A 13628-nucleotide genomic window follows, 5' to 3' on the forward strand; every position below is an offset into this window, starting at 1 on the left:
CCTCCAAAAAGACCGCACCTCCTAATTGTTCCCAAACAGTCCCAAATTGGGGACCAAGTATTCAAACATATGAGCATGGTGGTAGGGGGCAATTCTCATTTACCTCCCTCCCCCCACATCTGCCTACCCATAGCTGTAGTTTCTAGGACCCTAGAAGCAGTAGAGTTCATAGTCTGTAGGAAAGAGAATGAATGCTTTATACAGAGACACTGACACTCATCCTGCAGCCCACACGGTGCATCCAGCTGTTTCTGTATGGTGGCTCCCAGGAAGCCTGATCCAGGACTCAGGAGCTAACCCGAAATTTAGCCATGCCTACCCATGTTTAGGAGAGCAGGTGGGTGCTATGAAATCCAGCTTTGTTTTCGTTTTTTTATTTTTGCTTATAATGAAGTCAGATGGATTTACACACACAAACAAAGAGAGAGGGGGATGGGAGGGGAGGAAGAGGAGAGGGGAAGGGAGGAGGAAGAGAGAGAGAGAGAGAGAGAGAGAGAGAGAGAGAGAGAGAGAGAGAGAGAGAGAGAGAGAGAGAGCCCAGTGGAAGGTCAGAGAAAGGCCTGAAAGTAATACTTGTGCTTAAACTCTGGGTCAGTGGCTTATCCCTGGGTGACCTCCAGTTATTTGTTGCAACTCCCTAAGGCTCTGTGTTTGTTATCCAAAAATTTGGGATCAAGATACAACCTCCTAGCCTCGTCAGGAGATGAAAGGATAATGAGTCACACACACTGAATGTAGACCCCAGAGTACAGTGCTGGCCACACGATAGCTGGTTACCAAGTCCGCTACGCCCACGAGGGCGAACTATTGTTACTAATAACAAGGAGGAAAGGGAGTTGAGGCTCAAAAGGCAGTTGCTCCCTTCCCAGCTAGGTCTCTGTCAGGCAGAAAGCCCGAGTTCTCGAACTTAAAAGGGACTTTGGGTTGTGGGTGGGTGGGTGGAACCTGTAACGCTTGGTACCCGAGATCCCCTGCATGGGCCAAGACGGGAAGAGCGGGTGAGGGGGGTTTGCCTGGCCAGCCATGAGAAGGTCTCAATGGTCCTCTTCTCAGGCCAAAAGGGTTCTGTGGAAGCGAGGTCCCCTAGTGTCCCGGGCCCCCAGCGTCTCAGGGCGTCGCCCCGTGCAAGCGAGGGAGAGGAGGGGCGAGCGCGGGACTTTCCCCGCCTCCCTCCTCTATCCATAAATCACCGCTGCAGCGGCGGCGGCGGAGCCGGGAAGTGTACGGAGCTGGAGCGCAGCGTGGTGGCACCAGACACCTCCCTTTCCCCCCGCCGCTTTCTTTCCTTTCTCTTCTCTCACTTAGGTCTTTTAAACCTCCCTCTTCCTCTTCGCCGGGAGACCGCCCCGGCCGCGCCGCCGCGCCTGCACTGGTGGCGCCGCTGCCTTCTCGGAGCTGCGCGGGGACTCGGGGAAGCGAAGGCGGCGCCGCTCCGCCGGTGCTCTCAGCCGCCCGGCCTGCGGGCGCCGCGGTCTCGGAGCCGCTGCCGCCGGGCGATGGTGGCCGCCCGCGCGCCCGCGCTGCAGCCGGGCGCCCCCTAAGTTTGCCAGCTACCTCCGCCGCGCCGCGGAGCCGGGAGCGCAGGAGACGAGGAAAGTTTGGCGGGCTGCGCCTCCCGCGGCCAGCGCCCGAATCCCGTCGGCGGGAGTGGCCGGAGGCGGCATGGCCCGCGAGCCCGAGGAAGAGGAGACCGTAAGGACGGCCGCTCTGGTCCGTCGCTGTCCCCGCTGCCCTGGCTGGCCTGGGGCCCCGCGGCCGCCCTTCTGGCTGCTCTGCCTTGTGGCATGCTGGATCTTGGGCGCCGTGGCGGACGCCGACTTCTCCATCCTGGACGAGGCGCAAGTGCTAGCGAGCCAGATGCGGAGGCTGGCTGCCGAGGAGCTGGGGGTGGTCACCATGCAGGTAAGCGACCCTCTTCGCGCTGCCTCACTTGCAGCACTCTCCTGCTGCGCTGAGCCCCGGGGCGCTACATGGAGCGCCCGGGCAGGCTGCGGGACCTCTAGGCTCCTGCAGACTTTTCCAAATCCAGTCCTCTCTGTCCCGAGTACTCCTCTGCCTCTGCCCTCTTCGGCAATGCCTCTGCCCCGCACCCACTTTCCCCCTCTCCTCGGCCGGGGCTTCTTTCTTGTTGGCTGGGAATTCTCTCACTATCCGCGCCTCCTTCCCCAGTTTGCACTCTCTTCCTTCACAGATTTGTTTTCACTCGTCTCTCCTGCAAATTCCCTTTTCCTCTTTGTGTCCCCATCCCTAGGAACTGGGTCCCGCCCGGCTCGGGGCATTCTCCCAGGCTTCCCCACTCCGCCCTCTTAACCTCCCAGCGTCCTGGAAACACTGGCGCACCGGTGGGCGAGGGAAGGAAGGTAGAGCGTCGGCCCGGGCCGCAGGACTTCTGAGGTCCGGGTGGCTCAGCAGCCGGGGCTTGCTCTCTCTGCCCTGCTGCTTTGGGGGAGGGGAGGGGCTGGACTGGCCGATCCCCCGCTCGAGTCCTTCTGGGGACTTTTTTTTTTCTTTCCGCTCTTACGGCCCTTGGTCGCCTGCTGTCCGCTGTGTAATTTCTGGTTTGTGTGTGCCTTTGCTGGGAAGGACAAGGTGAATAGGGTTTCCATTTTTTCCCCCCTGCGTGTTTTGGCCTTCCCTAGGGTTGTAGATTAATTGCCTTTGACTGATAAGACTTTCTGACGATGCTACTAATAGCCCCAGTTGTAAAAATTGCTAGACAGCAACCACCTGGAGATCCTATCGCGCCGTTATTCTCATCTACTTGGCGAAGAAGGCCCACTCAATTAAGGACTGATGAGATGACACTCCTAGTACGAAACCAGCGAAGAGCCTGGTTCTCCAGACAACCCTGTATTCTGCAGTAATGGTGGCCAGACTGGCCTTTGAAAGACCGAAGTTTTCAGGAATGTAGTATCAAAATAGGTTTCTTATTTCGAACCTAGAGTGACAAAATAGGTTTCTGATTTCGAACCTAGAGTGACTATTCCACCTCTCACGGGCAGGATGTTTTGCTTCTCTTTAGAATTTGGGTTTCTGACGGCTTTCTTAAACAAGCCCCCAAACCTACTTCCACCCTGGCCCCCTAAGAGGTTGCGTGCAGTTTGCTTAAAACAAGTTCCTTCTCCACGCTAGCTTTTCCAAGGTGGAGAGATTGCTTTGGTGGGAGGGTAAATTTACATTTATTTGCAGAAATCCGACCCTGACCTGCAGTGGGAGGGAGGGTTCTTTATTTCCATGATAACAGCTAGTCTTTTTCAAATGCATCTTTCGTTTGCTTCCTATGCCCTCTTTTAGATTTAGGTTCAGTTTTAATTTCTTCCATGTGCATTTTCTGGTTGCTGGCTCCCTGACCTCTCAGGGATGAAAGGACTTCTGGAGGCAGTGCAAACCGTCTAGATTCGCTTTGCATTGTTGAATGGGTTGGTTTAGAAACAAACAGAACTGTGTTTTCCCACAGAGGATCTTTTTTATTTTCAAGGGGATTTCATATACTGCAACCCGAAGTTTTGCTTTCAGGATGAGGCGGCCTTTGCCACCTTCACTCGATCCCTAGGAAGGACGAGGGATGGGATGGTACTCCCTCTCCTCCATGTAAACTCAAAGGCCTGCCATTTCTAAGGTTCTGGCCGCAATTTTATGGTTTCTCACCCTGCTCCTTGACAAAAGGTGATCCTGACACATTGTCATTCAGGTAGGGAGACACTTAAGACACTTTAGGAAAAGAAAAGAAAAAAAGAGCTGGGGTCAGTGGGGCATGGGGGTGTATGTGTGCCCAAATGGCTCTTTATCTCTTCCCAACTGGCCCCTCTCTAACACCTTTGCAACCTCGCTGTGAAAACGGACCTCCTGCGGACAGGGTTTTGTCTGGCGAAATGTAAAGTGGCTGTCCTCGGTTTTTCAAAGGAGAGGTGCTCGCCGTATTTAAATTCCCCTTCTTCAGTGGCACGTCGGTCTGCCACTTGCTCCTATCTGGGAAATTATCAGAAGGATCCCCTTTAATGTAGCTAGACTGCCAGCTTTGGGAGAAGTATTTGTGCATAATAAATCCAATGCTAGCTAGATTTCTGGCCCTTAGCATACAGCTGCAAGCTTTGGGGTTTGTTCAGTGGGTCTGAAATAAATGTGGGCCAGTTGCTTAAAATGAAGACGACGTGCCCTCTGATCTGGAATGTGGATTCTGCAGATAAAGACTTAGTCGGTGGCTCGGGGACAAATGCCCACGTGGATGTTAAGTTGAATTGGATGGTTGGGCAACAAAGTCCCTCCACCCCCATTGCTGGAAGACAGCGTCTGCACACATTCCCCTCCCCCCGCATGGTGTTGACTCCTTTTATTTAACCATGGCATTTTATGACATCTGTAGACCTGTTAATTTTCAAAGCTAATTTCTAAACCTTTAAGTTGTTTTGTTGCTGAAATTTTCCAAAAACTACTCTTTGAGAAATTGCAAAGTAGCTTCCCGGTGAGGCCTGTTGTTCTGCTGAAACTCCAATAGCAGCACGCCATGCTCACCAGAGGTTGTACCGGGCAGTCTCAAAAAGGCAAAAAAGCCTTTCAGCTCTACGGTTTCCCATGACATCGTTCTTGTGCTTGCCCATAGAGAAGATGGTCTGAAAAGCAGTCTGTCTTAAAATTTTCTTGGAAAAGTTTTCCAGCTGGGGTTACCTATTTGTGTTTTTGTTTTTATGGTTCTTTTTTTGTTCTTTTAAAATAATGGCACCCAAATTTTAACGGATGTGATTATTTATGCTATTCAGTTTTACTGGGAAAGTGCCACTACATGCTGCCTCCCTGGCAGCAGACATCATAGATTATGGGGAAAAGTCAGAAACCTAATCATTGTCTCTTTAGGAGACAACTGAAGGCATCCGTGCTAGGGACTGAGGAGCAGACAGGGATGGGGGTCTAGGGAGACTTCCTTCTGCTTATTCATTCGTGTGACAAGCCTTGGTTGAATGGTGTCACACAGTGGAAAGAGTCCCGTGTTGGGTGACCAGAGTCCTGGGTGCCAGAGTAGCCACCTGCCAGTTGGGAAATTTCATCGGTGGTGGTGAGTCTTCCTGAGCTCTGCCCTTTGGTGGGACCCAACACAGGAAGGCACCTATCATTATAAAGCTGTGGCTGACAACTGTTCATGGATGTAGAATTTTTAAAAATATTTTCTTTTATCCTTGATAGTGTCCTGAGCTGTGCACTAGGCATCTAGAGAATTACAGGAAGATATTCTTGCACAGTCTTCTCTTAGGAAGGTTACCTTAAACACTGGTTCTCAGCGTATGGGTTGTGGCCCCTTTGGGGATGGAATGATCCTTTCACAGGGGTGGGGGGAGCACGTAAGACTATTGAAAAACAGATATTTACATATTTACATTGCAATTCACAACAGTGGCAAAATTACAGTAATGAGATAGCAATGAAACTAGTTTTTTGGTTGGGGGTCACTATAACATGAGGAATTGTATTAGTGGGTCACCGAATTAGGGAGGTTGAGAACCACTGGCCTTAAAGGAAACAGTTTAAGATTGTACTGGTAAAAAGCTTAATCCCCAATGCTTGCTTGTTGGAAGGCATATTTGCCCTGGGAGCTATTTCACCAGGCATTTTATAAGCCCACTTAACATTATATGACAACTGAGGTTTCCTATCAGTGAGGGCCTGGCTCAAGGCCAGTGTGTCCTTCTTGGTGTTTAGCTGTGCTGTGCTGGGAATACTTGCTGTGAACTTGGCAGAGGCACCAGCAGGTTGGTCAGACAGCTGCTGTATGGAGCTTGGGATGAGAATGAGGCGGGGATTCCTTTCAGAAAAAAGTATCAGAAGTGCACGTTGGAGTTTCATCTCAATTAAAGAGCAGTGGCCAGGGCAGGGCAACTTCGGGAGAAGGGCCTGTCTAGGCAGAGGCGTCCATTGAAAACAGCAGTGCTGTAAACAGAGACCCCAGAGACAGGGAAGCCTTATTATGCAGCAAGACAGCAGTGCACAAGCCACACAAAGCATTGCTCTTTTTTGAACATCTCTTACGTATTTGGAGTAGAGGGCTTTTTCTCTGGGAGGTCTTGGGTGAGACTTTGTTGGCCATACAAGGTGACCAAGGCCAGGCCTCCACCCCTACTCCTTTCCTAGTCTCTCAGCTGGTGACAGAAACAGACACAAAAGGAAGCCATGATTCGGAGAGATTGGCAAGGCCTAGAAGCCCTAGTGGTGAGTGCTGTAGTAGAGAGAGATGAAGAGGGTATCACAGGGCCACAGAACAACCTTGCTCTGTTCCTGTGGTGATCAAGGAGGTTGTCTGCTTTGGCCTTCTCAATGGAACGTCCATGTACACAGGCAGACCCTGAGAGTGGAATCTTTAGTCTCAACTCTGGGCAGATCAGCAGTCCTTAGACCTTTCCCATCTCTCGGCTGGCAATGAATGAGGAGGCTAGTGCACCTTGAGCCTTCATGGGAAGGCTGGCTCTGGCTCCGCCCCTCCGGATAGATCCTGTATGGTATCTCATCTCTTTGGCTACCCTCACGCATCTATGGTGACTGGGCGTAAATGTTGCTGTATCGAAACTACAAGCTGATTCAGCCATATTTAGGTGAGACTTATAGTTTTCTCTAATCCACAAACCGTCCTAGGCATAACCTAGGTTTTGAATGACTTAAACATATATTTATGTACTTCAGACTCTTTTAGAGAAGGAAACCATGCAAATAATGTGGATTCGTGTGTATGTTTGTGTATAAAGCTGGGGAAATTGTTATTTCTTCCCTCTAGAATTGAGTATTTGGAGAAGAAGAAAGCTGAGCCGTTGTAGGTGACTCTGAGTTGAACCTGAACTTAAGAATGAGCCGAAGGAAAAACATATTGAATGACTTTTGCTGACTGCTGTTGTCTCAGTGCTGGCTGGACTTCCTTCTCACTAATGCCTGCCTTAGCTGGCTACATTCCTTGTGCTCGTTAGTTTCCTTGCCAGCCCTGCTTGGGTTGTACTTGGGCTTGGGAAGGGGAAGGCCATGGTTTCACACTTCATAACATGTCGGTGCTATTTCTGGCCGCTGCGTGCCAAGTTGATTCCTTCAGCCTAAGTGGGTGGGTTTAGGTGAGAGCCTTCCAAAGTTACACTTTTGCCAGGAGGTGGAGTGAAGTTCATCGTGGATCCTCTTGGACTCTGTAGGAATCTATTAATCCTCAGAGCATCATGGGGGCAACAGTGAAGGCAATTTTGACTCAGCCAATTATCAGTTGTGTAACTTCCTGCATGTTATTAAAAACTCGTCTGAACTTCAGTATCTTCTTATTTTAAAAGAAGATATATAAAAGGAAATATATTTTAAAGAAGAAAATAAAAAGAAGACAAAGCAAAGCAAACAAACAAACAAAAAACAGACAACAAAAAAACTCCAACAAAAGCAAAACCAAATCCTAGCCAGCACAGGGCTCTGCAGAAGAGCATTTAGGAAACAGAAATATCAGTATGTAATGTGGGCCTAGCCTGCTCAGTGTGAGGTTGGAGAACTGAGACCATAGAAGCCTGCAGCCCCACCGGAGCCCAGCACCCATCTCATCCTCAGATATTGGGTTGTCAGTGTGGCCGCGTTTCTGTTCCAGAGTTTCTTGGGTATCATGTACAGACCTCAAGCATACGCTGCCAAACCACCCTGTGGGGTTTCTGAAGAAAGTACTTGATGTGCAATTTGTAGTTACTTATTTACTCTTAAGCTTGTTATTGAAAAGTTGTCCGTTTTTAAATGTACAAAACCAAAGAAAATAGTTTAAGAGTGCACACATCTTTCTCCTCCAGTTTCAACAGCTGGTGACCACTACTGTGGGCGGTCAGGCTGCTTTCCCTGCTGCCTCCACCTGCTCTCCTCTCCCCTAGGCGATAGGACGCTGCGGTTTTGTTCGTAAGATTTCAAATTGCATTAGAATTTGATTTATCACTTTGAATGTTTGATAATGTTTTCTTTCTTTGGGTCCCTGTTGTATAGAATTTTAAATAGCTAGTACTTTTGCCCAGAGACCAGCGTTCTAGGTAGAATACCTCTGGTCTCCCCTGAGTAACCTATTATCCCAAGAGACTTGAGTTTACTTGTTTTCTTAGTGGCTAGTATTTAATGTGGGCACATGAGCTTTGATGTAATGTGAGTCTCACCAACTCACTTCTGTTCCCACCCCTTCTAGAAGAGGTAAGAGAGATTAAGGATAAAACAAGCTGTAGGTGGGGACATGAGTATACAGACACACAGACACACACACACACACAAACACACATACACACACACACACACACACGATGATGACACAGGATGGGGACCTTGGAAGACTAAAGATGCTGCATGTATCATATTTGCTGTGACCACAGGCTTCATTACAGACTTGGGAGCTGAGGGATGCAGGACTAAGCAGGAAGTTGGGTAATCAAAGTGTAGCCTTTCCAGAAGGCTCCTGTTGAAGAATGGAACCTAGGGGCTAGCATCCTTCCCATGAGTGTCATTTATGGCACTTGTAGGTTACTACAGCTAATATTTCCGAAGATCAGTTGGGCAGAAGAAAGGAAGCAGGCTGGGTGTGGAGGTCAGTAGGAGAGGCTATAAGGAATTGCCAGAGCCACAGGAGGGCAGAGCTACTCTGTCCCCATTGTGGTTGTCCAGAGGCAACATGGGGACACTGTGCAGGCTCATGTCATTCCATCGCTTTGTTTTTTAGGAGATGTAGAAAGGCCTTGCTTCTTAAAATGTTGGCAATTGGTTCAGATTAAAATAATAATAATAAAACAGTGTGAGCCAAGCCAAACACATCTGCAGGCAAGATGGAGCCTGAGGCCACTCACTGGTTTGCAGTGTCTGTCTGGGTTAGAATTATCAGTGGGTTCCGGGCAATAAAGGCAGCACTTGTGTGCAGGTTATGAGGATCTCTCTCTCTCTCTCTCTCTCTCTCTCTCTCTCTCTCTCTCTCTCTCTCTCATTTGCATGTGGGTACCATTGGAGGCTAGAGGAGGCATCGGATACAGGCAGGTGTGGCATGGGTTCTGGGAACTGAACTTGAGTTACCTCAATCTTTGAGTTATCCAAGAGCAAGTGCTCTTAGGCCCTGCTGGAAGAGAATTTCTGTGTAGCTATGAAGCAGAACTTCTTGATGAGGAGTTCTAAAGTGGATTACCATGAGAGATGAGCTGCTTGCCATTGTAAAGCCTTCAAATATTTATTCAATGTTTCTTTTGTGCCAGGCACTCTTTTAGGCCTCAGAAACCTACCAGTTAATTTACAAAGTAACACAGTTCTAACCGGTGCTCTGGATGCTTGAAGAAACTGTGTCAGGGATGTTGACTTGTCTGATGGGGAAAGGTTCTAGTCTGGAATGAATGGAAGTTGGGTGGTCAGAGTGGCCTTCCCAGAAGGCTCCTGTTGAAGATGGGCAAATGGCTTAGGAGTTGAAGTTTAGTGAGATGGGAAGAAAGGGCTAGGTGGTAAGTTAGCCAAGAAGGCAGAGGTCAAGTTGTTAAACCCCTGGGATTTTTTTAGTAGTCGAGACTTCCTTTTCGACAGGTGCTGGCATCTCTTAACTCCCGCTAGCTTGAATGGGAAAGGAATCCACTGCCATTACAGGTGAGTTATCTGGGGCTAGCTCTTCCGGCAGGGCTATAAGATACAGTATTTCTCCTAATGCTCATCTTCCTAAGTGGAGCATCCTGCTCTTTGAACATAGCTGGCAGCGTCTTTCATGCTGGTTGGAAACCAGTTGCTTCATGTGCCTGAACCACTTGGTTTGGAGATGGTGTGCCCTCGAGAGAGAGGACTCTAGAAGCTGGAGCAAGCCCTAGAACATAGGAAACTCAGCTAAGAGGTTTAAGGTTCAAGCTGTAGTAGCCAACAGCACCTGCCAGGTCCTGCTCCATTTCTGTCTCCCACAGCTCCGGGTCCAGTTCAAGGAGAGTCTACAGAACCAGATGGAGTAGCCTTGCCCTCCATACTGGCCTGTTGCCTACAATGCCTGACCACTGTTGACATCCGATCATGGCTGAGATGGTCAAATACATTGCTCACATTTAGCAGTGACTTGTCACATGGAAACTACAGAACACGGAGAGACTGGTCCACTGGCATTCTTTCTAGTCATATGTTGCAGCTGTAGATTCTAATCTCAGTCTTAGGACTTTCCGATCCTTCTCACAACATGATCCTGTGGGAGGGCCATTTCATTATATTGGAAAAGGAAAATTTAACACCAAACATTCCTTCTTTAAGAACAGTTTAGCTCCTTTATGGCTCAGATCATGAAGGTGATGGTTTAGTTTGGTGTTGATTAGATAATTTGAAGTCATCACTTAGTACTTAAAAAGTCATTGAGCCACTAAAGAAAGTCTCAGAGCTGCTGAGACTTACAGAATGTAAGATACTGGTTTTTTGTTTGATTGTTTTTTTGCTTTTTGTTTTTGTTTTTGTTTATGTTAGTGGGCTTTTCTGTTTGTTTTGTTTTTGTTTTTTGAAGACAGGGTTTCTCTGAGTAGCTCTGGGTGCCCTGGAGCTCACTCGCCCTGTAGGCTGGCCTCCAACACAGAGATCCATCTGCCCCTGCCTCCCAAGTGCTGAGGTTAAAGGCATGTGCCACCATACCGGGCTATTAGATGCTGTTTGAAAGGAGCAAAGGTAATTGATTACTTGCAGATTACAATTGTGAACCCCTAGTACTAAAGTAACTCTTTATTCAAAACAGAAAGTGGATCTGGGGATAGGGCTCAGTGGTAGAGCCGTTTCCTGGCATATATGAGGTCCTTAGTCCAATCCTTAGCACTGCAAAAATAGTGAAAGGAATACATACATAAATCAACAAGACATAAATACACTAATAAAGGGTAAAGCACTAGAGAAAAGGGGTTGGGGAAGGACAGCTTTAGTCCCTTAGCTTTTGTTTATAGAAAAGCCACAGAAGGGGATGCCACCTCTCGTATCAGGCCAAGTTCTGTTTTGAAATTGAATTAAAGGTCTTTCCCTTGTTATTGAGAATGTGAAGTCCTTCCATTTATCTTTAGGTGACATTGCAAAATTTTTCTGGAGGAGTTTCACTCCATGATGCCACAATGTAAATGACGTTTGTTATTGGAATTTTCTTTTTACCGTTGCTTTCTTTTTCTGAGTTCAAAGATAGATTCCTCCTTAAACTTCACACAGTCAGCTGAGTTGATTACAGTAAGACGCTCCAACCTCCAAGTGGGTGGACTGCAAAGTAGCCTGTGAACCTTGTTTCCCTGGGTCTACAGTGCTTTTCTGGTATTTGCAGAGAAGCCCAAGGTGGACATGCTTATTCCATCTACACTGGCGTCCTGTTTCTCCTCCAATGGGAGCCATTTTCAGAAGACACAAAGCCTGGCGACAGCCCCTCCCTCTTTTCTTGACCTCCTTTGTATTTTTAAAAATGTAATTTATATTATTTTTTGCATGGGATATTTTAAAAGATACTTCGAGGCTCTGTGGAAGGACAGTTTAGAGAAAAAAAAAAAAGTCAGCAAGCCGGTGAGAATGAATCTGAATTTTTAATTAGGCTTTGAGTTGTTGCTTCAAAGCGTGGAGACATCATTAGGGATGTAAGTCTTGTTGCATTAGCAGAGGCTGACATGTTACTTCAAACACACAGAGTGCAGCTGTCCTGTGCAGATAAAAGTGGCCAAGTGAGGAATAGCAAGGTGGATTGGTAGATAATTAGCTGTCCCACATTACTGCAGTGTGGAAGAAGTCTGCCAGTCATAGGCAGGAAGGAGGAATTATTAGCAGGAGAAAATCCAAGAGTGTCATAAAGCAATTTGGAATCTCTTCAGCTGTGGCCGAGTTGATAAGACCCATGCTAGCAAGCAAGGCAGACACTCTCTACTGTGTGATAGCCAACATTTCCTTCCTTCCTTCCTTCCTTTCTTCCTTCCTTCCTTCCTCCCTCCTTCCCTCCCTCCCTCCCTCCCTCCCTCCCTCCCTCCCTTCCTTCCTTCCTTCCTTCCTTCCTTCCTTCCTTCCTTCCTTCCTTCCTTTCTTCCTTCCAGAATGGCCAGAGGTAATGACTGACAAATCATTGATTCATGAGCCTACTCCAACTCTATTCCTGATATAATTAGCTTAAATAGTCTTTATAATTCCATGTCATCTTACTGAGTAAAAACATCACAGAGAAGGCACTGGCTATGGATAACTGAGAAAGAAATATCTGGCTATATCGGCTCTTTGTTATAAATGTGCAGTGTTTGTAGTGTCTCGTGATACTTGTATGCCTGTTAGAGGTGGGGTTGTATGTTTTATATATTTACTTCCCCTCAACCCCTGATCATTGGGTATTAAAGGCATAGGAAGGCCTATGGGATGTTGATGCTCAGTCCTCTCATGGGGGCTCCTTGGCCTGTCTGTCCATTTGGTGCCTCTGCAGGATGCTGCCCTCCTGTGCTGCTGGCTTTCGCTGTCCCCCTCTGTCTCCCTCTAAGGTGCAGCTTGACAGAGGAGGAGGTGGAGTAGGTCAGGTGCCTTCAGAGGATGGAGTAGGTCAGATGCCTTCAGCAGCCTCTTCTCTGGGTCAGAGAACATGGCCGCTGCTAGAGGAAGAGGGCATATGCTTTCTGTGGATTGTTCTTGTCCCTTCCCAGAGACCTTTAGAAAAAATGCCTGGAAACCTGAGGAGTCTTTAGAGGGAGACAGTCTTGGCTATGCATAGTTGGTTTCATTGTTCCTCCTGTGACAGGCTGAGACGGTGGTCTCTCTTCAGTCTTAGGAACAACTAAGCTGTATACTGATTATAAACCCATAACCCTAGTTATGGGTGTTTTAAATTATAATCTCTAGAGGTAGATAAATGCAGATTATCATAAAAGCAGGGTGTGGTAGCCCAGGCCTGAAATCCCAGCACTCAGAAGGAGGGAAGAGGTGGATTGAGACTTCCTATGTCGTCCTAGGCTACATGCCTATCTCCAAAATATTAATAATAATGCTGAAAATAAACAAGTTAAATAAACAAAAAACAGATGTGGAATTTTTATTTGTACACCTGACTCTCAGAAATTAAAGCTAGATAAAACTGTTAAACAGTTACAGCCTTGGAGCGTTGCTGGAGGGCTAGCAAGCCCCTGCGGGAGAGAGCCCACACTCACTGGTCTGGGAGTCTTAGGGTGGTTAGCACTGTCTGTGACCTACGTTGAAGACTCAAGAAATAAAGTCTAGACTGCAAGAATTGTGCACGGGCTGTGAATGGTAGACTGTGTGTCTCTCTAATAGTTGCTTTTCTAAATTAGCTTTTCCCACCGTGTGTAGCATGTCCGTTTCCTAAAGTATTCTAGACTGACTGGAAAAGGTTTGGAGTCTTGCTACAAAAAGATTGAGACTGTTTTATTCTGCTATATCCAGCCCAGTGCCCAGGGTCTGGGTATTAATGGGATTAGATGTTTGGTTTATTGATGGTGGAGAAAGCTGAGCTACATTTAGGAATGGGAAAATGTGTATGCCCTTGAAATCAATGTGTATTTGGGACTCATTCTGCAACAAGGTTAGAACTTACTGGGCAATTCATTTATGAAATATTTACTGAACAAGTGCTGTGTTTCCAGTACCGTTCTATCACCTCTTGTTTCTTGCTCTTGTTTACGGATGGCGCCCATCAGAAGGCTGAAGGTGTGTGT

The 13628-nt window shown here is 47.6% G+C and overlaps 1 protein-coding gene across 2 annotated transcripts in view; it reads left to right on the forward strand.

Annotated features, from left to right (window-relative positions):
* The first annotated feature begins 1209 nt into the window (after positions 1-1209).
* The window catches only part of Cachd1 (cache domain containing 1), a 225730-nt gene continuing 213311 nt past the window's right edge, over positions 1210-13628 (forward strand). Inside the window, exon 1 of one of the 2 annotated variants that reach the window (XM_087548127.1) lies at positions 1210-1902. In XM_087548127.1, coding sequence (XP_087404253.1) covers positions 1663-1902 — 240 coding nt within the window. In that variant the 5' untranslated portion in view covers positions 1210-1662. 2 annotated transcript variants of the gene reach the window in all.

This window comes from Rattus norvegicus, chromosome 5 (assembly GCF_021556685.1).
Source record: "Rattus norvegicus strain SHRSP/BbbUtx chromosome 5, alternate assembly SHRSP_T2T, whole genome shotgun sequence".
In the NCBI taxonomy this organism is placed as follows: domain Eukaryota; kingdom Metazoa; phylum Chordata; class Mammalia; order Rodentia; family Muridae; genus Rattus; species Rattus norvegicus.